This window comes from Thamnophis sirtalis, unplaced genomic scaffold (assembly GCF_051295495.1).
Source record: "Thamnophis sirtalis isolate CommonGarterSnake01/CBP01778 unplaced genomic scaffold, rThaSir2_p1.2 scaffold_2, whole genome shotgun sequence".
Taxonomy (NCBI): Eukaryota; Metazoa; Chordata; class Lepidosauria; order Squamata; family Natricidae; genus Thamnophis; species Thamnophis sirtalis.
This window is the reverse complement of record NW_028261382.1, coordinates 29784366-29810317: the sequence shown is the minus strand read 5'-3', so window position 1 is coordinate 29810317 and position 25952 is coordinate 29784366. Positions and strand designations below refer to the sequence as shown.

The 25952-nt window shown below is 45.5% G+C and overlaps 1 protein-coding gene across 1 annotated transcript in view; it reads right to left on the bottom strand.

Annotated features, from left to right (window-relative positions):
- The window catches only part of COL27A1 (collagen type XXVII alpha 1 chain), a 175587-nt gene that overhangs the window by 16658 nt on the left and 132977 nt on the right, over positions 1–25952 (bottom strand). Inside the window, exons 24-36 of the mRNA XM_087707610.1 lie at positions 23333–23386; positions 22202–22309; positions 20664–20717; positions 19890–19943; positions 13291–13347; positions 12370–12423; positions 10544–10597; positions 9877–10045; positions 6990–7090; positions 6186–6293; positions 5130–5237; positions 1963–2070; positions 1413–1466 (exon numbers count right to left, since the gene is read on the bottom strand). Coding sequence (XP_087563736.1) covers positions 1413–1466; positions 1963–2070; positions 5130–5237; positions 6186–6293; positions 6990–7090; positions 9877–10045; positions 10544–10597; positions 12370–12423; positions 13291–13347; positions 19890–19943; positions 20664–20717; positions 22202–22309; positions 23333–23386 — 1083 coding nt within the window. The remainder of the gene's footprint in view (positions 1–1412; positions 1467–1962; positions 2071–5129; positions 5238–6185; positions 6294–6989; positions 7091–9876; positions 10046–10543; positions 10598–12369; positions 12424–13290; positions 13348–19889; positions 19944–20663; positions 20718–22201; positions 22310–23332; positions 23387–25952) is intronic.

Genomic DNA, 25952 nt, shown 5'->3' with positions numbered 1-25952 from the left:
AAGGCAGTCTCTGCCTGCATTTCCCATGAGGTAGTTTCTTAAAGGAGACAGTTTTTTAATTCCTACACTAACTATATACTGCTGGGGCAGCACACCATCCACCCCTTGGACATCATCTCCTTCGGCTATCGCTTCCCTATTTTGAAAAGTACAACCATTTCAAATAATATTTTAAAAGGAGTGGCACAGTGGCCTAGAGGCGAAGCTCTCGCCTCACAATCAGGAGGCTGTGAGTTCGATCCTGGGTAGAGGCAGATATTTCTCGCCCTGGGCACAATGAGAAGATCTATCTGCCGAACAAAACAGGAAAGGCATCTGGCCAATAAACACTCTGTTAGCTCCATTGAATTGACCCGACTCCACCCCGAAAAGGGATTATGAGGTTGTTAAATGAAGACGATGACTTTAAATAATATTTTAAAATATCCCGAAGTAGAATGGCACCTTACACCAAGTTGCAAACACCTCTGCTGTTATTAGTCTCTCTTTCCCTTTCTTCTGAAAAGGGCCCTGCCCCCCAAACAGAAATTGAAGCTGTACTCAGAGTAGGTGGCAGCGAAGAAACTTAAGTCCTCCTCTAGAGGACAGCAGGTCATTCATGAGTGGTCTCACCCAATGTGCGTAGAGATCAACCATCTGCAGCTGCCGTTTTGTGAGCAGGCTCAGCCCTCATGGTCAATCTTTCTATGTAGACCAATGGCGAAATTCAATTTTTTTTACTATCGGTTCTATGGGCATGGCTTGGTGGACATAGTAGGGGAAGGACACTGTAAAAACACCATTCCCTCCCTACTCCAGGGGAAGGATATTGCAAAATCTCCATTCCCTCCCCACTCCAGGGGAAGGACACTGCAAAATCTCCATTCCCTCCCCACTCAAGGGGAAGGATACTGCAAAATCTCCATTCCCTCCCCACTCCAGGGGAAGGACAGTGCAAAATCGCCATTCCCTCCCCACTCCAGGGGAAGGATACTGCAAAATCTCCATTCCCTCCCTACTCCAGGGGAAGGACACTGCAAAATCTCCATTCCCTCCCCACTCCAGGGGAAGGACAGTGCAAAATCTCCATTCCCTCCCCACTCCAGGGGAAGGATACTGCAAAATCTCCATTCCCTCCCTACTCCAGGGGAAGGATATTGCAAAATCTCCATTCCCTCCACACTCCAGGGGAAGGACAGTGCAAAATCTCCATTCCCTCCCTACTCCAGGGGAAGGATATTGCAAAATCTCCATTCCCTCCCCACTCTAGGGGAAGGACACTGCACAAACTACTCAAGATTTCCTCTACCAGTTCTCCAGAACCTGTCAGAACCTGCTGGATTTCACCCCGGATGTGGACCCCTGACACAAAACATGGCTTGTCTCTGTATCAAGAACTTGGCATGACCTTATTAGGGAAGGTAGCAACTCACCTTTGGCCCAAAAAGCCCAGCAATCCCTGGTAATCCCAATTCGCCGAAGTCTCCCTAGATAAGATTTTTCAAGGAGCAGGAGGAGAAACAACAACAAGAACAGAATGATGCCAAAAAAATGAACAGTCTGAATTTCCCCTTTTGTAGAAATTGGGAAAGAAAAATGCGCCCCCCTCCCCCCCCAAAAAAACCAGATGGATTTTTTTTAGCTCTCAAAACAAAACCACCCTCTCCTCCACTATCATAGCTTGGCTTGGGAAGAAGTCTGCTCGTCTCTCCCAGCTTCGGTGGGTTTTGCTGTACTTGATGTCTTAATCTCAGCATATTTGGCAGAGGCTGATCCCCAGGAATAAGAGAGGAGATGAAGAAGAACCTGGCGTGGACAGCCCACGTAACTTCAGGAAATTGAATGCAGAAGATCGGATGTTTGGCAGCTCTATCCTCTCTACCTGCCCCATCAATCAACCAGCAGCAGAAGAACTCGTTTTTCTTGGCCTGAAGAGCGATCTCAACCAACAAACGTCCGCAGATATCGCACGCATCTACTCACCGGCTGTCCTTTGGGTCCTGGATCACCGGAGGTCCCAGGGAGTCCCATTCCACCTTGAGAACCTCTTTTCCCCAATGGACCAGTCTCTCCAGGCACACCCCTTTCTCCCTAAAAGACAAAAGCCACCAAATATTCCATCAACGTACAGATTTCCAGAAGTCCTCCAGCCACTGAAGACTGAAGTTCTTCGCCCTTCGTTTGAACCCGGATCTCCAAAAATCCGAGAACAAAGACTTTGCTGCATCGCCAGCATCTACATCCCTTTTTTTTTCCAATCATTTTTTATTATTTTTTATATTCTTTATACATATCAACGTATGAATGGTGTGGTAACTGGGCAGTGGCGGGATTCAAATAATTTAACAACCGGTTCTCTGCCCTAATGACCATCTGGGTAGGTGGGGCTCAGTGGTCATGTGACTGGGTGGGCGTGGCCATCTCAAGGTCACTCAGGTCGATGGATGCTTCGCCTTAGCTGTTACAATGTAATAAGGGTTAACCAGAGAGGCAGTTTCTGTAAGCAGGGCAATCAAGATTAGGCTAGAAACAACACTAGAATGTTTCCCTCCTGCCTTCCATACAGGATTAGCCCTGTAAAGTGGAGAAAAACAAAAGATTTCTTCCAACAATCGGTTCTCTGAACTACTTAGAAAGTTACCAACCGGTTCTCCTGAATAGGTGCGAACTGGCTGAATCCCACCACTGTAACTGGGTAACATACATTTCAATGTACAGATAAACATAGTCTTATTATTCCTAAATCTTATATTTCATTTCCATTTTTTCATATTATTTATACATGTCTTTTATTATCACTCTCCCTTTCTGTCCTTTTGTATATTTTAACGTTAATATATAACTATTATTCCCCCCCCCACTATTTTCTATCCCTATTTTAACTTTTTTTTACCCCTATCATATCATTATAATATTCAAAGACGTGTTTTCCACCTATTTTGTTGTTCATATTTCCATAGTTAAATCAATGTTCCATCCTTCATTGTTCCATTTTTCAATATCCCCTTATACAGTTTTAGTATCAATCACAATCATTTATACATTGAAAGGATTTCTATTCATGTTCTTTCCAGTTCTTCAATCCATATAATTCTACTATTAATACACATGTTTAGATTAATATATATTTATATTTATTTCCCTAATCGCCCCTTAAGTTCCACTGTTATTCATACTTTATACATATTTAGTAGTACAATTATTCAAAGTCTATTTTTCAACATCCTTGGGAACGCTTTGTTACATCCTGAATTTGAGACCGATGCGCCAAAGAAAGCGGCGGAAGATTCAAAAATGCCACGTCCTCCACCTGCCTGCCCAAAATAACATTGATTCTAAACTTAACCTGGGAAAATCGTAGTAGTAGTACTTTATTGTCATTGCACCTCGGACAACGAAATTAAATGCCGTCTTCGGTGTACATCGTACATAAGAAAAACTATAAAAATAAAAACACCAACGGACATCCTTCACATTCAATGCAATTAAATTGAAAACCCCTGATACTGCATTAATATTGCACTATACAGAAGAGTTCAAAATAGTTACTGCTCTAAGCTGTTTTTCAGCCGATTTGTTCTGGTTTTTATTGTCCGGTACCGGCTGCCAGATGGTAATAGTTAAAAAAAAAGGGTGCCCAGGATGAGATGGATCTTTAAGGATGTTATGAACTTTCTTAAGGCAGTGGGAACTCTAAAGCTCTTCCAAAGAGGGGAGAGGGCAATCCATGATCCTCTGGGCAATGACGTTGACCCTCTGGAGCGCATCCTATCTGCCCCTGTGCAATTGGCCAACCACACACATGTGCAGTAAGTTAAAATACTCTCTCTGGTGCAGCGGTAGAAGGTCACCAGCAGTTTTCCATCCAGTTGTTGTTTCCTGAAAAGTCTCAGGTTGTATCATCTCTGCTAGGCCCTTTTGACCAGGGCTGCAATGTGAGTTGCTCCAGGTAAGTTCAGGAAAGAGCATCTTCCTTAGTAAAACTGGCAAGATTTGTATTACTTTAAACCCGCCTGTCGTTCTCAACTCAGGTCGTTAGGGGGCAATGATGGTCTCAATTGACACATCCCTGGTTAAGTGAGGGAGAATTAGATCCCCATTCAACCAGCCCCCAAACTGTTCTACAACCAACTTGGGTATATCTTTTTTTTTTGCAAGTTCTTTCTCACCAAATGTAAGTAAGAGAAGAACCGAAGCAAAGCAGACAGGACAAGGTTCTGCTTGTAGATCCTGGGCCTTTAAACTACCAGCTTTATGGATATTCACTCTGGAGCATTTGCACAAAAGGTTGACCCTTTCTTTGAAGCTCTTGAGGGCCATCAGTGCTGAATGTTTTCTCCAATATTGGGTTTGGCTTTCCAGTTGATATATTTACTGATAAGGAGGACTCTGCGTGGGCTTTTAAGGCTTGCAGTGATGGCACGTTGACAGCTCAAACTGCTGGTTGATTTAAGGTCTTCACCCCATAGGTCATGGCAGTATCTCAAACATAAAAAAAAATATCTTTGAACTCTCTAAGGTAAGAAGTTAAGGTAAGGTAAGAAGAAGGTAAAGGTTCCCCTGCACTTGTGTGCTAGTCGTTCCCAGCTTTAGGGGGCGGTGCTCATCTCCGTTTCAAAGCCAAAGAGCTAAAGACGTCTCCGTGGTCATGTGGTCGGCATGACTCAATGCCGAAGGCGCATGGAACGCTGTTCCCTTCCCACCAAAGGTGGTTCCTATTTTTCTACTTGCATTTTTTAACATGCTTTTGAACTGCTGCAGTTGGCAGAAGCTGAGACAGGTCACAGGAGCTCCCTCCTTTACACAGAGCTGGGATTCGAACTGCCAAACTGCTGACTTTTCTGATCGACAAGCTCAGCGCCTTAGCCCCTGAGCCCCTTTCTCAAAGAGAGAACTTAAAATCTGAATGCAAGGCAGTGGCATCAAAATGACCTCAATCCCTACATAACATATCATCACCACCACCATCAAACTTTTAAACTGTTAACCCTCCCAACATCTGGATATGGAATAACTAGGTCTTTGAGGAAGATTTAAGAAACAATTGGACCCCACACCACACCTGACATGTTAATGAAGGTCCCAAGAAATTAGATGCAGAAAATCCGGGGTGTAATTTCTATGCTGACAAAGAACAGGGGGGCACCAACCTTGAATCCGGTGGGACCTTGTGCTCCAGGTAAGCCAGGGACTCCAACGTTCCCTCTTTTCCCCGGCATTCCCGGGATGCCTTCTTCCCCATCCTCACCTTGTTCACCCTAATTTGGGAGAAGAGGGGAGAAAGAACATCAGCCTGGGTTAATGTCTATGGAGGTTCTCAGTCATCCAAGGTCGTGTTTTTTTCAAGAGGCAGCTGGACTGTCTGCTTTTTCTTTGACGATGTTTTGCTTCTCTTCCAAGAAGCTTCTTCAGAGGAGGAGGAGGAGGAGGAGAAGAAGAAATGGAGGAGGAGGAGGAGGAGGAGGAGGAGGAGGAGGAGGAGGAAAAGGAGAAGGAAGAGAAGCAGAGGAGGCAGAGAAGGAGGCGGAGAAGGGGAAGGAGAAGAAGAGGAGGAGGAGGGGAAGAAATGGAGGAGAAAAAGGAGAAGCAAGAGAAGAAGAGGAGTCAGAGAAGGAGGAGAAGGGGAAGGAGAAGAAGAGGTGGAGAAGAAATGGAGGAGGAGAAAAAGGAAAAGGAAAAGAAGAAGAGGAGGCAGAGAAGGAGGAGGAGGAGAAAAAGGAGAAGGAAGAGAAGAAGAGGAGTCAGAGAAGGAGGAGGAGAAGTAGTAGAATAAGAAATGGAGAAGGAGGAGGAGAAGAGGAGGAGGAGGAGAAGAAATGGAAGAGATGGAGGAGGAGAACAAAAAGGAGAAGGAAGAGAAGAAGTGGAGGCAGAAGGAGGAGAAGTAATAGTAGTAGAAGAAGAAATAGAGGAAGAGAAGAAGAAGAAGAAGAGGAGGAAGAGGAGGAGGAAGGAGGAGGAGGAGAAGGAAGGAGGAGGAGGAGAAGAAGCTTCTTGGATGAGAAGCGAAATGTCTTCAAAAGAAAAACCAGAAAGTCCAGTTGCCTCTTGAAAAAGCACCTTTGGGACAATCCATGTAGGTTCTTATTCATCATAACAAGTCTGATTCCCATCAACAAATCGTTATAGTGATCAATCATAATGGATGTTGTCGTATCAGTGCCATCCATAAGTCTAGGAGCCACCTTCCGAAATCTTGCACTTACTTTTTGCCCGCGGTTGCCCTCTTTTCCAGGAATCCCGTCAACTCCAGAAGGGCCCTCTTGTCCCTCTCGCCCAACGACCCCTCGGGGGCCTGGCAGGCCAAGAGAACCCTAGAAGAACAGCTCTCGGTTACTCATTGGATAGGGATGGGCACTGTGAAACAAGGTCAAGACAACTTAAAGCTGTATCCACAATATAGCTTCTGAAGATAGGAGCTCCACTTTAGTCTCTACTGGTGTTCTGACCTAGGCTTCACCAAATCACGAAGCAGACTCCTTGTCCGGACAAAAAACCCCTTTTTTATGAAGCTAATGTGAATTTCATCATGCACATCCAGCAAAGTCCCGGCAAACAGTCCTTCAAGGGTGAATTGACAATCACAGACCTTATCAGGTCCGACTCCGAAGGCAGCTGATAACTGTTGGGCGGCCCCAGTCCCATCTCTGCCTCCGACACAGAGCCCTCATCTGAGCCTTCCCCAGACTCCAGGACTGGCCCATGTTCCTCCCCAACCTCTTCACTGTCTGAGTCCGCCACCAGCTCCTCTGGCCGCTGGCGGGCCATAACAACTAGTCTACACCACACAAGAATGGTGTCTAATTTGAGATGTCCATTTTCGGAAGAATTTCGGAGAGAGTGGGACAGGGTAGAGAAAGGCAACACTGATGATTGGAGAGTTTAATACAATCTGGTGATGAGAATGACGAATCTGGAGCTCAAGAAGAGAAAGCTGAGGATAAGCAGGAGATGGTCTGTGTATCTTGGCTGCCTGTCACCCCAGTTGAGTAAAAGCAAACTTTACTTACTGACAATCCTCGGCTGCCACTTGCACCCTGTAGCCCCCGTTTTCCTTGTTGACCCTTGGAAGGGAAAAATAAAAAAGGAATGGCATGGAGATAGCAATAGACTTATATACCATTTTACAGTGCTTTACAGCATGCGCTAAGTGGTTTACAAAGTCAGCCTCTTGCCCCCAACAATTTTGGATCCTCATTTTATCCACCTCGGAAGGATGGAAGGCTGAGTCAACCTTGAGCCTGGTGAGATTCAAACTGTCAAATTGCAGAAGTAGCCTGCAGTACTGCACTCTCACCACGGCACCACAGAGGCTCTTTTAAACATGCACATCTCCCCATTAGGCAGAGCTGATATGAGTTTCTCAGCTTTTCCAGTGTATAATTAGTCCTGTCCCATCTCCACATTTGTTGGTGGTGAGTTTTGGGGTACTCTTGTCTTCAATGTATGATAAAATATTGGGGGGGGGAGGGATAATTGCAGAATATTCCGCTTTTCCTAGACATGCGGAACAAGCAAATTGAGAAAGATCTCGCTAAATGAAACTAGAATTCCTCTTTGTTTCTTACTGTCTGTCTTTCCTTGGAATCTCCAATTGCTTTATCAACCAGATAGTCCCTCATTTATTGAGGTTCTTCAAAATGGACTTGCCCGGAGCCAATTGGTGTCCCCCTTTATCTGATTTAGAATAGAATAGAATAGAATAGAATAACAGAGTTGGAAGGGACCTTGGAGGTCTTCTAGTCCAACCCCCTGCTTAGGCAGGAAACCCTACGTCACTTCAGATAAATAGTTATCCAATCTCTTCTTAAAATCTTCCAGTGTTGGAGCATTCACAACTTCTGGAGGCAAGTTGTCCCACTGATTAATTGTTCTAACTGTCAGGAAATTTCGCCTTAGTTCTAAGTTGCTTCTGTCCTTAATTGGTTTCCACCCATTGCTTTTTGCCCTACCCTCAGATGCTTTGGAGAATAGCTTGATTCCCTCTTCTTTGTGGCAACCCCTGAGTTATCAGAACACTGCTATCATGTCTCCTCTAGTCCTTCTTTTCATTAAACTAGACATACCCAGTTCCTGCAACTGTTCTTCAGATGTTTTAGCCTCCAGTCCCCTCATCCTCTTTGTTGCTCTTCTCTGCACTCTTAGCAGTTAGCAGTTAGACTTTCAGCCCTCTCTAAGCGGTTTACAGAGTCAGCATATTGCCCCCAACAATCTGGATCCTCATTTTACCCACCTCGGAAGGATGGAAGGCTGAGTCAACCTTGAGCCGATGAGATTTGAACAGCTGAACTGCAGAACTGCAGTCAACTGAAGTAGCCTGCAGTGCTGCACTCTAACCACTGCGCCACCTCGGCTCTTTCTAGAGTCTCCACATCTTTTCTACATCGTGGTGACCAAAACTGGATGACATATTCCAAGGGTGGCCTTACCAAGGCCTTATAAAGTGGTATCAACCATTCACGTGATCTTGATTCCATCCCTCTGTTGATGCAGCCTAGAACTGTGTTGGCTTTTTTGGCAGCTGCTGCACATGGCTGGCTCCTATTTAAATGGTTGTCCACTAGGACTCCAAGATGCCTCTCCCAGTTATTACTATTGAGCACCTATGCAGTACTTGTGCATTTGGTTTTTCTTGCCTAAATGTAGAACGTTACTCTTTTCACCATTGAATTTCATTTTGTTAGATAGTGCCCAATGTTCAAGTTTGTCAAGATCCCTCTGTATGTTAAGCCTAGCTTCTGGAGTGTTGGATATTCCTGCCAGCTTGGTGTCATCTGCAAATTTGATGAGTTCCCCATTTATCCCCTCGTCCAAATCATTGATGAAGATGTTGATGAGTACTGGGTCTAAAACAGAGCCTTGAGGTTCACCACTGCATACTCCCCTCCATGTAGATGCAGTTCCATTGAGGACTAACCGTTGAGTGAGGTTGGTCAGCCAGCCACGAATCCATCTGGTGGTGATGCTGTCTAACCCACATTTTTCTGTTTTATCTAGGAGAAGGTTATGGCCTACTTTATCAAATGCCTTACTGTAGTCCAAGTAAATATTGATTTCAGATCTTTCATAACCAGAAAACCCAGCTAGCTTTTCAATCACTCATTCAGAGCCCGTAAGATTTGACGTCCCTCCATAGTAGAAACAAATAGGTAATCAAAACATCTCCTCACATAGACAAGTAGCCTATCAAGTGAAGCAACTGGGTGTGCCAACTTAACATCTGTAAAAGGAAAGCACCATCTCTGCATGCAGAAATGGCTGTTTTCTTCTACAGATGTTCTGTGGCCTTCAATCAAGCCATGCAGCAAACATTCAAGATAACCATCTTCTTCTGACCTAGGTTTCCTGTTACAATAAAAAGCACATGCTTAGTCCCCCCCAAAAAACCTCTTTTTATTTCAAGCCAGTCATGACTCACAAATAGTTTGTAAAGAGTCCAACAGAAGACTGCCAAAGTCTTTCGGGATAAGGCTGATAAGGAACCACCTTTATCTCCCTTGAAACGCTGCCAAAGACTAATTGGCAATTAGCTTGGCAAGGCCACACGGAGCACAGAGTCAAAACGGAGTTTCAGAGTTTAAACTGACCAGAACGAACAAAGTTGCTTCCTGCAAAGGCTCCTGTGCCTTTGCTCCTCCTTTATGTCCTATGGGAGGGGCCAATCATCTCCAAGCCTTACTCCCGAGTCGCCCCTTTTGTCTTAACTGTTCTTGCCTTCTGGCACATGCACACACTGGGAACAGGCTCCCCCTATTCCTCTGCCTCACTGATGAGGCTCCGGAGGCAGCACATAACTCCAAGATGGCCGTGGCCCCTTCTCTCTCCCTGATGCAGAGCCCTTGTCCGAGCCTTTGCCAGACCCCAGGACTGGCCCATGTTTCTCCCCAACCTCCTCACTGTCCGATTCTGCTGCCATCTCCGCAACCCACTGGCGCACCACAACACATCTCTCCAACTCAACCTGACGTGTTATGAGAAAGCCATCAAGCCATGTCTGCTTTCCAAAACATACCGGAGTGCCTTTGGATCCTTTCAGGCCTGGGGTTCCTGGGGGTCCTGGATGTCCCTGAAAAAAAAATGGAAAGAACCAAAACTAAAATCCTTGGAAAGATCTCCTTTCATAGAACACCAAGACTGAGCAAAGAAGGACAGAAGGAATCACTTGGAACAGGGAGGTCCAACCTTGTCAACTTCAAGTCTTATGAACTTCAATTCCCAGAATTCCATGCTGGACAGGACAATTCTGAGAATCCAAGTCCACAAAGTGGCCAAGGTTGGACACCCCTGACTTAGAGGAAGAAGGGCAGACGTTGCTTTTCCCCGCCATGGTGGAGATGGGACAATCACTTGGTCCAGCTGAACATCCTAAGTAGACCTCCAGAGCAACAGGACAGCTTTTAGAATTGCATCCCTGGTCCCCAGGAAAGGAACTGAGAACATCAGCCCAAGGCGAGAAGAAATGTGGATTCTGAAGTCCCTCCTTGGATGGCGTTGTGACCTCCACTGGAAGAGACTCTTCAGAAGAAGACAGGAGGAAATGCAACAACCACAGTGGCTTTCTTACAGGCAAACCTTGCTGCCCGGAATTTCCTCGTTCGCCGTCAATTCCTTCTCGGCCCTGGAGGAAAACCAGAGAGAGAGAGAGAGAATTCAAGTCAATAATTCATTCAACCATTTTTGGTCCAGAAGGAAAAGTTCTCCTCCTCGCCTTGTTATTTTCTCCCCATCGCTCAAAGACTACAGGATCTCCTTCTCACATACATCCCTGCTGGAAATAAATTTCAGCATTCGGATTTTTCCTCTCCCCTCCTGTTGCAACAGGGGGAAGGGATGTTAGCATCCTTGTCCCTCCGGATGAAAAAAGGTACATTCAGAAGACCACATACAAAAAGCACTTCGTGGCATTTTGCAGGGAGATTGCATCACCTTTTTTACAGATCTACCCTGGAGAAAAATGTCTTCAAGGACCAAAGCAGGATGACTTGTCTTCTTTTGATTTTTTAAACTTCTTTTTGTAATTTAGATTAGCATCTGTGTAAAGGATTGGGAGGAGAAAACTTGCAAACATGACGAGATGTCATAGAAGGAAGCCATCATGGATGAAGTGGAATTCTGCCTCATTCAACTAAAGTGTTCCTTCTGGGCTTCAATTCCCAGAATTCCCCAGCCAGCATGCTGGCGGAGGAAATCTAGGAGTTGAAGTCCACCTATCATAGAGTGGCCAATGGTGAGAAGCACTGATCTAACTGATGTCAACTTGTAAAGCGTTTCCATGACTATGATCAAGTGGACATGGAAAAGGGAGGGAGAATTCCATGCATCCACCAGAGTCCGGATCTCAGATTTCTACAGCAGGCGTGTGAGGCTCGAAGGTGCACAGCCTGCTGCAGCACCTCGTTGGTGGATATGATTTATGACACAGACTGAGGGGAGGGGAGACACAGGGGCAAAGTTCAGACACCATTAACCAGAAGTCAGATTTGGCTCTGCAGAAGGGCATGCCAAAATGTTACTCCTAATAAATGACTGGATTTCTTTTGAACTTTGTCTTGAGGCTCGTAAATTAATTGGGGCAACTTTTGGAAACTTCACAGAGAGCCGAATCTTCACAATTGTGCTTCTGGTGGTGGGAGTGAAAAATGTTAGCAACCAGTCCTCTGCCTGGTTGCTGGGTGGCTGTGGCCATGATGGGCATGGCCTACTCAGCCTCCTGCACCGTGGCGGAGGGGGGGTGCTCTTTCCAGGCTCCGAAGGCTTTCCCTGAGCCTCCAGGAAGGCAAAAATGGCCTCCCCCGGGCTGTGGAGGAGTTCAGGAGGCCGAAAACAGGGCCATTTATGGACTTCCCAGAGGCCCGTTTTTCACCCTCCCAGAGCCTCCGCATGGGCCCTGCACGTACCTCGCATCCAAAACGGGCCATGTGGAGACTCCTGGGAGGGGAGGGGCGGGAGGGGTCAGCCAGTCCTTGCAACAACTGGTTCAGCGAATTGGATGCAAAATTAACATTAGGTTTGCCTGAACCAGTGCAAACCGGCTGAATCCTACCCCTGTGTGCTTTCCTTCTCAAAGAAAGGTCCAAGGTCTTCATTTCATTTGATGGCTGATTCAAAAGCAACAGTGGCTCCGTCCTCTGCCCTTCTGCCACCTTTCTGCTGCTGAGTTGTATCCAAATTATCCTTCCCCCAACCCAGAATGTTGGATTAAAGTTCCCATCCTCCCCAGTGATCAAGTTTGAACGGAGACGATGGACGCTGAAGAACCCCATGGAACTGGCATCTTGTCAGAACAAGTAAGGACTGCTTGGGATTTGAAGGAGAGAAGATTGCGGAGAGAAGAAAGTACTGTTCCCAAGATGGTTAATTTCCTAACCAGGTATTTGGAGAAGGACTCACAGGATAACCAGGGTCTCCAGACTCCCCGCGATCTCCCCTGTTGCCGACGGGACCCTAAAAAAAAGAGAGGGTGAGAAAAATACAAAGCCCACGTGAGGATACACCCTGGTGTTCTAAATCCCTACAACATGTTTTAAGTCATGGCAAGGATATAGCTATCTACAGAAGCAGAGCCTTTTGGAGGATGGCCTCCAGTTAGTGAAGTGTCTCTCAAGTGAGGTCCAGTGAGCTCCATCCCTTCTCTTCTTCCCAAGGTGAGAGTGTTGTGGCACGCCAGTGGCCAGCAAAGCTAGCAGCAGAGTCGGACAATGAGGAGGTTGGGAGGAGGCTGGGGAAGGCTCAGAGGAGGGCTCTATGTCAGAGGCAGAGAGGGGACCAAGGCCATCTGGCAGTTTTCAACTGCCTACAGAGCTAGACAGCAGTGAGGCAGAGGAACAGCTGGAGCCTGTTCCAGTGTGTACATGCACAGAGCTGCCAGAAGAAAAGCACAGTCAAGAAATGAGGGTCAACTTGAAAGTAAAGCCACAGGTGGAGGGTGAATGGCCCCTCCCATAGGAAATAAAAGAGGAGCGAAAGGGGAGTGGACTTTTGCAGGAAACTATTTGTTCGTTCATTCGTTCATTCGTTTCAGGAGTCTGAAGATCTGTCCGTGAATCTCAGAGACTCTGTGCCCAGCCTTTCCTTGCACAGCACCTCGTTTGGAAAATATTTACATGGCAGCTTTCCAAGCTAGATAAGGTCGGTGGTCATAAATATTCCTTTGAAAGATGGTTTCCCAGGCCTTTGCTGAATGTGAATGGGAGGAATTCACGTTCGTTTAATAAAAGGGGTTTTGCCGGGACCAGGAATCTGCTTCGAGCTTTTTGGGGAAGCCAAAAGACCTTGATTGAGCAATAGTCCTGGATACAACAGGGAGCTTACTCTTTCTCCAGGTGGCCCAGGGGGTCCTTCCTTCTTCCCGTCATCACCTTGTTCTCCCTGAAAAAGAAAACACAAAATACATGGTTCACAGGGCAAAGATGGCTAGTTCGACATGGCAGTAAAGACTAGTAGCAATAGCACCGAGACTTATATATCGCTTCACAGTGTTTCACAGCCCTCAGACAGACAGGATAAGATAGATTGGATGGATGGATGGATGGATGGATGGATGGATGGATGGATGGATGGATGAGTGGGTGGGTGGGTGGGTGGGTGGGTGGGTGGGTGGATGGATGGATGGATGGATGGATGGATGGATGGATGGGTGGATGGATAGATAGGACAGGACAGGACCGGACAGGACAGGACAGGACAGGACAGGACAGGACAGGATGGATGGATGGATGGATGGATGGATGGATGGATGGATGGATGGACGGACGGACGGACGGACGGACACAGACAAACAGACATACCAATAGCAACAGCACTTAGACATATACCGCTTTGTCGTGCTTCACAGCCCTCTCTAAGCAGTTTACAGAGTCAGCCTCTTGTCCCTAACTATCTGGGTCCTCATTTGACCCACCTCAGAAAGACGGAAGGCTGAGTCAACCTTGAGCCAGTCAGGATTGAACTGCTGGCAGCGGGCAGAGTCAGCCTGAAATGCTGCATTCTAAACACTGTGTCCACCACAGCTCCTAATGCAACATCCGATTAGCTACAGCCTACAGCAATAGACTTGTATACCGCTTCACAGTGCTTCGCAGCGCTCTCTAAGCCCTCTCTAACCCACCTCAGAAGGACTGAAGGCCGAGTCAACCTTGAAATGCAGGCAGTGGGCAGAGTTAGCCCGCACTACTGCATTCTAACCACTGTGCCACCATGGCTCTAAATCTAACTTTGAGTGAGTGCTCACAGGCTCCCTGCTTCCCTCTCTTTTGCCAAGCGATAGGCAGTGGCCAAGGGCAGACAACTGGTTTTTCTAAGCATCCGAAGACAATGAACACACCATAGGGGAGGAGAATTTAAGCTTTATGAATAGCTTTAGCCGGCAGATTGCAACCAAAATATGAAGCATAATACTCCAAGCAAAAGGCTGTCCATTCAGCTCTTCGGAGTGCATGTTGATAACAACAGAGATACACCAGAGGCCCTGGGTGCGCAGTGCTGAGCACTGAAGCAGAAACGGAGAGCTCGAAGAGCAATTCTAGGACACTAAATTTGGCACCAAGATTTCCTCAGCCAAAAGACTGCAAGACCTGATCTTGATTGGATAACTCTCCTGCTTGAGTAGGGGGTTGGACTAGAAGACCTCCAAGGTCCTTTCCAACTCTTGTTATTCTGTTCTGTTCAACTTCTTAAATGCAGGAAAGAGAACGGGACCTGATGTTTTTTCTACAATGATTCAATTACCAATACAGCGACAACAGAGGTTATCTTATTATGGTAAATGCTTCCCCTCCTACTGTTGTGGCTGGCCAGTGGAGCTGGCAGCAGATTCGGACAATGAAGAGGTTGTGGAGGAACCTGGGCCAGTCCTGGAGTCTGGGGAAGGCTCTGATGAGGGCTCTGTGTCGGAGGCAGAGAGGGGGCCAGAACCGTCTGACAGTTATCAACTGCCTTCGGAGTCAGACATCAGTGAGGCAGAAGAACAGCTAGAACCAGTTCCCAGTGTGTACATGCACAGAGGTGCCAGATGAAGGGAGCAGCTAAAGAACAGGAATCGACTTGGGAGTAAGGCCACAGGTGCACGATGAATGGCCCCTCCCAGAGGAAATAAAAGAGGAGCAAAAGGGGAGTTTGCAGGAGGCCATTAGTTCGCTTCATTGGTTTGTGACTCTCGGACACTCCTTGCCAAAGTTCTGCAGATATCATCCTGGCAGCTCTCCAAGCCAGAGAAGGTCTGTGACTGCAAATCCTCCCTCGAAAGACTTTGCTGGATGTGAAGGAGCAGAATTCACAGGAAATTAATCTGTCGGGACCAGGAGTTTGCTTGGGACGCCTCAGTCAGAACACTACTACAGCCAATAACTGCATAGAGTGCTCCACAGGTAGCTAGTGACCACCACTTCAAGCTAGTGACCAAAGTTACAACAGCAAAGTCCTCTGGCTTATCAACATTGAAACAGCCTTGGGGTCACGTGATTAAAATGCTTGGAAACTGGTCTGCATTTACGAAGCTTGCAGGGATCATGTGATCCCCATATGTGACCATTTCAGGTCATAAAATTGAGTGTGACCCACTGAGCAACCACCTCGATTAACAATGGAAATCCCAGTGCCAACTTGCATTCGTAAGTTGAGGACTACCTGCATTCGGAATGGGAGCAGAGCTCGCTCGGATGATAAAGTAAGGTAAAGGTTTCCCTCGCACACATGTGCTAGTCGTTCCCAGTTCTAGGGGGTGGTGCTCATCTCCGTTTCAAAGCCGAAGAGCCAGCGCTGTCCGGAGACGTCTCCGTGGTCATGTGGCCGGCATGACTCAACGCCAAAGGCGCACGGAACGCTGTTCCCTTCCCACCAAAGGCGGCTCCTATTTTTCTACTTGCATTTTTTACCTGCTTTCAAACTGCTAGGTTGACAGAAGCTGGGACAAGTCACAGGAGCTCCCTCCGTTACGCGGCGTTAGGGATTCGAACCGCCGAACTGCCGACCTTTCGGATCGACAAGCTCAGCGTCTTAGCCACTGACCCACCGCAATGAAAATCTCGCAAACAATGGCGCCTCTTAAAATCTGCAAACAAGGAACCTTGTTGTCACTCCTACAGCTCAATCCGCAAGGCCAGCTGGAGTAAAAAGACACCTCTGGTTTGGATCCAAAAAGAATTTGAACCATAAAGCCATGTTCCAAAATATATTGGGGGGAGGGGGAGGAAGAAACCCCCATCCAACTGAAAAACTCGATGAAGCAGCTGTTGGCAAACTCGTAAACTCCAGCTGACGGGATTTCTCGTAAAATTGCAGGTTGGCAAGAGAGGGAAAAATGTGCTGAAGGTGTTTTTTAGGAAAAGTAATAAAGTTAGAATCCTGCACACTTCCTTTGCGAGGAAATTCGGTCAAGACCAGCCAGTTCTGGAAACGATGACATTCCTGCCTTGCTATTGAGACGGATAACAACGGAGAAGCAGGCGGGGTTTCTAAAACCACACCGCGCAATTGTTTAAAAATGTTATTCTGCTCCTTGCTCTCGTGCCTGGACCGTTTAATTCTTCTTCTTGTGGTTTCTTCCTACATCATCAATCTTCTCAAAATGAGGCTTCCGGTGGATTTGGAATGGCTTAAGTGTATCCCTGAAAGAGCCAGGAAGGACAATAATAATAATAATAGAGTTGGAAGGGACCTTGTAGGTCATCTAGTCCAACCTCCTGCCCAAGCAGGAGACCTTACAGCATTTCTGACAGATGGCAGTCCAGTCTCTTCTTGAAAGCCTTCAGGGATGAAGCTTCCACAATTTCTGAAGGCAACTTCTGTTCCATGGGTTGATTGTTCTCGCTGTCCTTATTTCCAAGTTGAATCTCTCCTTGGTCAGTTTATTATTCCTTCTCTGGCCTTCGGGTGCTTTGGAAAATAGCTTGACCTCCTCCTCTCTGGGGCAGCCCATCAAATATTGGAAGGCTGCTATCATGTCTCCCCTGGTCCTTCTCTTCCCTAGACTAGCCATGCCCAGTTCCTGCAACCATTCATCATATGTTTTAACCTCCAGTCCCCTAATCATCCTGGTTGCTCTTCTCTGCACTCTTTCTAGTGTCTCAATACCATTTTTATAGTGTGGTGGCCAAAACTGGTTGCAGTATCCAGAATAAGACAGAGCAAAAATGGAAGATTTGGGATGAGGAATGAAAAGCAAGCCATTTTTCCCTCCCCCTCCCAGGAGTCTCAATGCCTACACTGTTTCCTCAAAAAATAAGACCTCCCTGGATAATAAGCCCAATCGGGCTTTTGAGCGCATGTGCTAAAATAAACCCTCCCCCCAAATAAGCCCTCTCCCAAAATATTGCAACACAGCAGCAGCCATGAGGTGACCATGCTTGCTGCCTCCTGCACCTCAAAAATAATAAGACCTCCTTGAAAATAAGGCCAAACGCTTATTTCAGGGGTCAAAAGAAAATAAGACCCTGTCTTATTTTTGGGGAGAGACGGTATTTGTTAAAAAAGGGTGAAGTTCTCTCATCTCACAGTAAATAAAATACTTTTGCTCCATTTGGTCGTACAGTTGAAACCCGACATCCCAAACTGCGCAATGCAAATATGTACACCGGGTTTGAAATTGAGGGAGAAAGGGGGGGGGGGGAGCGAGCTATGTGTAGATGGATGGATTGAAGTTTGAAACAATCTCAGCAGAGATTCCGTATCAGTTCCCTGCTGGCTGAAAGAATGAATTATTATTATTTTTGAAAAGTTAATGGGGAAAAAGAAAAAAACTCCTGATCAGGAACCTGCAGTAAGTATGAATGGAAAAGGAGAGAGTGAGGACAGATCCCTTCCTAACATCCGCCGTCTCTGGGTGGGAAAAAATTGCTTTGCAATTTGGAAGAGGCAGAAATGAGATTTTCCAGCTGGATTTCCCTTTCTAACTTTTTTTTTTAACTGTCTGGTTTGGCTCTGCAACCAAACAAGACAAACAGATAATTAGAACTGCAGAAAAAAACATTGCTATCAACCTGCCTTCCATTGAGGACCTGCACGCTGCACGAGTCAAAAAGAGGGCTGTGAAAATACCTACAGACCCCTCGCATCCTGGACATAAATTGTTTCAACTCCTACCCTCAAAGCGACGCTATAGGGCACTGCACACCAAGACAACTAGACACAAGGACAGTTTTTCCCCCCTAATGCCATCACTCTACTTAACAACTAATTCCCACAACACTGTCAAACAATTTACTAAGACTGTATTACTATTATTCTTCTCATCCCTCCTAGTAACTATCTCTCCATACTTATGACTATAACCACGTTGCTTGTATATTTCAATTTATATTGTTTTTATTTGTTTCCTAGTACCATTTGATAGCTTATTATAACCTATGACTATCACTAAGTGTGGTATCTTGTGATTCTTGAGGAATGTATTTTTTTTAATGTGCACTAAGAGCTTATGCACCAAAGACAAATTCCTTGTGTATCCAATCACACTTGGCCAATAAAGAATTCTATTCTATTCTTTGCTTGGCAAGGACTACTGACAGAGCTTCAAATAGACTGATCCAAGAAGAATCATCAACTAGGATACACCACCAACGTGCCAGCGATGGGGAGAATCAGCCGGCCAAGAACAGACCAACTTTCGAGGACACTAAAGTTTTTAATCCCTTGGCATTTCAACTCATCGAGTTCCTTATTGGTGTCTTCATGAAGTTGCTCCTTGGTTCTTTTCCAAAAGGGTGTGTAGGACATTCTCTTCAAGGATGGTTGGTACTACAAATACACATCTGTTGACAGCTCTCCCATCCAAAAATGACCAGGTCTGACCCTGTTTAGCTTCCCAGACCAGAAAAAGGGTCTCTGCCTCTACCTCCTCCTCCTCCTCCTCTTCTTTCTTCTTCTTTTCTTCCTCCTTCTCCTTCTTCTGCCATATCTGTCATCGGACGTTGGCGATAATGCTGGCAATCCTATTTTTATGAACAGCCACATGAAAAAAGAGCTGCTGTGTTTTGTCCAAACCAATCCCTTAGATTTTGAAGCCATAGTGTTGTTCTCCTTCTGCCTGGACCTCATTTGCCTTCAACCTTTCCCTGGAGGATTAAGTGAAAGATGCCGTATTTTTCCGGGTATCGCATACCATGTCTGAAATATTCTAAGTTTCGCTTTTTAATGGTTTTGATGATTCTCCCTTGGCTTTTTCGTGGTTGAGAGGATGATCCAGCCATGAAGGTTATAGAGATATTATGTTATAATTTAGGATAAAGAGAGATCCAACCTAGAACCGAGGAGAACATTCCTTTCACTGAAAATTGAACAATTGATTAGTGGAACCCATGAATTTATGGAGGAGGAGGAGGAGAAGGAGGAGGAGGAGGAGGAGGAGGAGGAGGAGGAGGAGGAGGAGGAGGAGGAGGAGGAGGAGGAGGAGGAGGAGGAGGAGGAGGAGGAGGAGGATTGGTTGCCACAAAGAAGTGGGGTTCAACTGCTCTCCAAAGCCCGTGAAGACTGAACAAGAAGCAACGGATGGAAACTAATCAAGGAGAGAAGCAAGCTAGAACCAAGGAGAAATTTTCTGACAGTAAGGACAATAAACCAGTGGAATGACTTGCCTCCAGAAGGTGTGAATGTTCCAACACTGGAGGTTTTCAAGAAAAGACTGGATAGGCATTTGCATGGAATGGTATAGGTTCTCCTGCTTGAGCAAGAGGTTAGACTGGAAGACCTCCAAGGTCCTTTCCAGCCCTATTATTCTACGTTATGTAATACCGGCCTACCTCCTTCACTCCTGATCTTTCCCCATAGCAATGGTTGGATGATGCCAGGATAGAGACTTTCAAGCTCAGAGAGTAGAGTAAGAAATGGCTTTTATCAAAAGGTCTTTGCAATGAAGCGGGACCATATTATTTCTTTCTTTTGAAGTTGTCCGTTCAACATCCATTCTGTCCATTTACCTTTTCCCCTTTAGGTCCAGGAAATCCAATGGGGCCTGGTGAACCTGTGTGTCCCTGCAAAGGAGAAGAAAGGGAATGACAATGAAATTCCATCTTCTGTTGGGGCTCGCTAGCGGCAAGTGGTGCTGGCAGCAGATTTGGACAGTGAGGAGATTGGGGAGGAACACGGAGTTTGGGGAAGGCTCTGAAAAGTGTTCTGTGTTGGAGGCAGAGATGGGTCCAGGGCCGTCTGACACTTATCAGCTGCCTTCAGAGTCAGACATCAGTGAGGCAGAGGAAAAGCTGGATCCTGTTCCCAGTGTGTGCATGCACAGAGCTGCCAGGAGAGGGGAACAGCTAAGGAACAAGGGTCGACTTGGGAGTAAAATCACAGGTGAGACGGTGAATGGCCCCTCCCAGAGGAACTAAAAGAGGAGCGAAAGGGGAGTGGAGCTTGCAGGAGACAATTAGTTCATTCCTGCATTCTGCATCTGAAAGATATCGACCTGGCCACTCTCCAAGATTGATAAAGGTCGGTAATTGTGAGCTATCTTGAAAGGCTGTGGGAGAGGAAAGACTTTGCTGGAGAGGAATTCCCCGTCAATTAAATAAAAGGGGTTTATTGGGATGAGGACTCGGCTTCATGCGGCTGGAGAAGTCTAGGTCAGAACATCTTCCGCGGAAGTCTACTTTGGCAACCCAACTCCTGGTTACCAAAAGGCAGCAAGATATGTCCTACACAGACCACTGCATGATGGCTAAAAGATAGCCACCACAGTTTCAAGCCATGGTTACCTGATAGCCTTTTAATCCCATCTCTCCTTCAATCCCCATTTGGCCAGGAGGTCCCTGTGAAGAACAACAGAGAGTCAATTCCATCCTTGCTCTTCCTAACATTGGTTGCGTCTTTTAAGCTGAGAAAAATGTTCTCTCATATCTATTCACACTGCCTAAAACATTCTTTACAACGATGGATGAATTAAGCCTACAAGATGTATGGAGAAGGAGACACTTGAGAGAAAAACAATATTAAACATTTTACTGAAATAGACACATGTTGTGGTAAAGAATAGACTGTCAGCGTTCCAAGTATCATGTAGAATTAAATCAGAGATCAAGGCAAAACTATCCTTAAAGTTCCAATTTAATAAAGCAGACATCTTAGGCACATCTGTCTTAATCCCAATACTGGAAATGACATCAGAATTCCACCCAGTTAAAAGTTCATAATCTTGTCCCCACACCCACAATCTATCACATGATCCAATCTTCTTCTTCCACGCTGTCATCTTCACCCAGCTGCTTCCGGTCAGGTGTAAAAGTGCGGAGACAAAGGATGACCTTGGCTTCTAGTAAAGAATGACAGCAATACATTCCACAATCCTACTCCTGTCTATTCCCCCCCTCCCATCGACTATACTAATGAAATAGCATAATGAAATAAGAGAAAGTGTGGCAGGCCAAAATTCTAAAAGGAATATAAATGCAGGCCTGACATAGACATGATTTGGACAATAGACTTAATTGCCAAAACACAAAAGATTGATATAGAAATGAGCCTATGGGCAGACCACAATCCAATAATAATGACATGGCAAGGTCAGAGAAAAAGAATTGAGATGGACATTAAATCAAAATCTATTAAATGAAAAAGAGTTTCAGCAATATATGGAAAAAGAATTGAACTTTCCCCCCCAAAGAGAACAGGAAGGAGGATACATCCCCCCTACAGAATGTGTGGGATACCCGTAAAGCATATATTAGAGGACTAGTAACAATTTATCTAGAAAAAAGAAATAAACAGAACAGACAAAAAGGAAAGAAGATGGAGGAAGAACACGGGAGAAAAATATTCTCTCATATCTATTCACACTCTTTAAAGTTCTGGTTTTAGCCTCTCAGCATTCGTGTTCTCAAGCCCTTCCTTTGGGAAAACTTCCAGGGTCTTTTCTAAACTGAATGGACCCCACCTGTTCTCCGTAGGAGATGGGGAAGCCTCTGGGAGTGGGATATTCTCATAGCCAATCTGCCCTTAGACTGAGTTAATTTTGAAGCCACGACTCTCTGCTTCCTCTGCGTGACTCCACTTTCAACTCAGTTTTGTCCAGTGAGAACACCTTTTTTAGTTTGGATTTGACAGTTTTCTTTCCTGGACACTTTCCTCCCCCCGCCCCTTCCTGGTCTCTGTCTCTTTAAGTGGAGGGAGTCTCCATTTTTATCTGCGGAGTCGAAGATTCCTCAAAGCAAATGCATGACTGGTAGAACACAGGTAACTGGGGGCGGAGGGGCATTTTTAATGGATTATAATTCAAGAGTAAAAAGTGAATTCTCACCCTAGGTCCGAGGGTGCCTCTTGATCCTTTGAGACCCTGAGTCCCTTTTGAACCCATAGTTCCAGGTGGGCCCGTCTCTCCAAGTTGCCCCTCGTGGCCTTTGCTGCCCTGAAGAAGAAGAGCAGACACAATGGCCACTGAAATCACGCCAGTCCCCATGGTTGAACGTCTGTCTAGGCTGAGACAATATCATTAAACTGAAAAAGTCAGGAAAGGTCACCCAGTAAAGCAACACCAGAGGTGGCATTCAGCCAGTTCTGACTGGTTCTAGTGAACCGGCAGCGGAAATTTTGAGTAGTTTGAAGAACCGGCAAATACCACCTCTGGTTGGCCATCTATTTGCTGCCTCCCGAGTCCCAGGTGATTGGAGTCCCAGCTGATTGGCTGGGTCTTCTTTTGTTGCCCTGCATAGGAGAATGGAGCTGGTAAGCAGGTTAGTGGGGTGGGGAGGGAATGGGGATTTTGCAATATCCTTCCCCTAGAGTGTGGAGGGAATGGGGATTTTGCAGTATCTTCCCCTGGAGTGTGGAGGGAATGGGGATTTTGCAGTGTCCTTCCCCTGGAGTGTGGAGGGAATGGGGATTTTGCAATATCCTACCCCTGGAGTGTGGAGGGAATGGGGATTTTGCAGTCTCCTTCCCCTGGAGTGTGGAGGGAATGGGGATTTTGCAGTATCCTTCCCCTGGAGTGTGGAGGGAATGGGGATTTTGCAGTATCCTTCCCCTGGAGTGTGGAGGGAATGGGGATTTTGCAGTATCCTTCCCCTGGAGTGGGGAGGGAATGGAGATTTTGCAGTATCCTTCCTCTGCCACGCCCACCAAACCACACCCACCATGCCATGCCACACCCACCAAGCCACGCCCACAGAACCGCTAGTAAAAAAAAATTGAATCCCTCCACTGAAACAAAAATCAATTTAAAAATATTTAGCATGAGAACTCTCCTGCATTGGCTAGTTCTCTGCATTTTGAAAATCTTCCCTGTTCATCGAGTTTCATCTTCCCACAATCCAGTTTAAGAAGTCCATTTCTATCAGCTGAAAGTTCCCACGCTTTCAACTCAGGGTGAAGAGACCCAACAGAAAGCTTAGGAGATTAGCGCGAGAATAAAAACAGATCGAATCACCCGCACCTTAAGTCCAGCTTTGCCTTTTTCTCCTTGATGGCCAGGTTTTCCTTCTGGGCCCTGAGAAGAAGAAGGACATCCAAGGTCAAAGCTTTCCAAAGACAATAATTTTATTAGAAAGACTTTTCCATACTAGTAACTGTTTCAATACAATACAATACAATAGCAGAGTTGGAAGGGACCTTGGAGGTCTTCTAGTCCAACCCCCTGCCTAGGCAGGAAACCCTATACCGTTTCAGACAAATGGCTATCCAACGTCTTCTTAAAGTCTTCCAGTGTTGGGGCATTCACAACTTCTGGAGGCAAGTTGTTCCACTGATTAATTGTTCTCACTGTCAGGAAATTCCTCCTTAGTTCTAAGTTACTTCTCTCCTTCATTAGTTCCCACCCATTGCTTTTTGTTCTGCCCTCAGGTGTTTTGTAGAATAGCTTGACTCCCTCTTCTTTGTGGCAGCCCCTGAAATATTGGAAGACTGCTATCATGTGTCTCCTAATCCTTCTTTTCATCAAACTAGACATACACAGTTCCTGCAACTGTTCTTCATATGTTTTAGCCTCCAGTCCTCTAATCATCTTGGTTGCTCTTCTCTGCACTCTTTCTAGAGTCCCCACATCTTCTTTACACCGTAGCGACCAAACTGAATGCCGTATTCCAAGTGTGGCCTTACCAAGGCTTATATAGCACTTATATAACACTTCACGTGATCTTGATTCTCTCCCTCTGTTTATGTAGCCTAGAACTGTGTTGGCTATTTTGGCAGCTGCTGCACACAGCTGGCTCCTATTTAAATGGTTGTCCACTAGGACTCCATGATCCCTCTCACAGTTACTACTATTGAGGAAGGTACCACCTACACTGTACCTGTGCATTTTGTTTTCCTTGCCTAAATGTAGAACCTTCCTTTTTTTTTCACCATTGAATTTCATTTTATTAGATAGAATGAAATTCAATGGTGAAAAGAATAAGGTTCTACATTTCACATCAACCTGTATTTCTTAGATCACTAACCACAGTCATCTCTGAAGATACTCAGTCATCCAGGTCATAGTTGTCCCAAGGGGGCTTTTTCATGAAGCAACTGGATTTTCTGGTTTTTCTTTGGAAGTTGTTTCACTTCTCATCCAAGAAGCTTCTTCAGCTCTCAAGAAGCCTCTTGGATGAGCTGAAGAACCGTCTTGGATGAGAAGCGAAACGTCTTCAAAGAAAAACCAGAAAAGTCCAGTGGCCTCTTGAAAAAGCCCCCTTGGGACTAACCACCGTCCCACCAAATTACAATCATTCTATCCTGACTCACATTTTAAAACAAAATAATTTAATATATTTTTACAGGGTTATGGCAAATGATTTTTTTTTCTCCCCAATTTCACACTAATGTTGTGATACGTTTTTCAGTAGAAAGCAGTTACCAAACCATCTTAGGTTTCCCCCACCCCCATGTTTTATATATTGTATTTATAAAAAGGTAAAGGTTTCCCTCGCATATGTGTGCTAGTCATTCCCGACTCTAGGGGGTGGCACTCATCTCCGTTTCAAAGCCGAAGAGCCAGCGCTGTCCGAAGACGTCTCCGTGGTCATGTGGCCGGCATGACTAAATGCCGAAGGCGCACAGAACGCTGCTCCCTTCCCACCAAAGGTGGTGCCTATTTTTCTACTTGCATATTTTACGTGGTTTTGAACTGCTCGGTTGTTAGAAGCTGGGACAAGTAACAGGAGCTCACTCCGTTACGCAGTGCTAGGGATTCGAACCGCCGAACTGCTCACCTTTCTGATTGACAAGCTCAGCATCTTAGCCACTGAGCCACCGCAGCCCTCCATTTTATTTATATAACATTCAAATTCCATCGAACAGTGTGTCATCTGGGTATAGCTATTTTTAAACAATCATAATCCACATACTTGTTGTTGTATTCATCATAATAATGTTAAAAATATAATATAACAACAATAATACTAACATCTTCTTTAACAACTCTCCACATTAATATTTCCTCTTTTTATATCTCCTCCTTCTTAACTTCTGTTTTGTTGTCTAGCCAATGATAAAATACATCCCATACCCAAAAATATTCCATTTCTTCTTTATCCTTTATAGTGAGTGTTAATCTATCCATTTCTGCGCATTCTAATATTTTCTTAATTAGTTTCTGACGGAATCTCATCGTTTTTCCATTGCTGTGCAGATACAATTCTGGTTGCGGTTAGTATATGTAAGACCAGATATATAGTCTTTTTACCATATTTTTCCGGTATAATGCCCAACAAGAATATCTCTGGCCAAACCAGCTTAGTTGACATGGGCAGATAAACACATTATTGAGACTTTCTGGAACCACTGTGCCATTAATTAAAAGCTTCTTTCCCCATTGTTATTTATTCACATGGAGATCATTTGAGGATTAGTGAGAAATTCCCCCCCCCCCGGCGCGTTTATTATTTTTATTATTGTGATTTATGCTTCTGTGATTTAGGCTTTAAGTCAGGGATGCCACCCAGCTATTTACAAATAAAGCAAAGAAGGAAACAAGATTGAGAAGATTCCTCCGTGATCTGTGGAATGAGAGAATAGGTCACCGATTATGCCCAATTTAGGCCAGCAGTGCACCCAAAAAAGAATAAGAATTATAA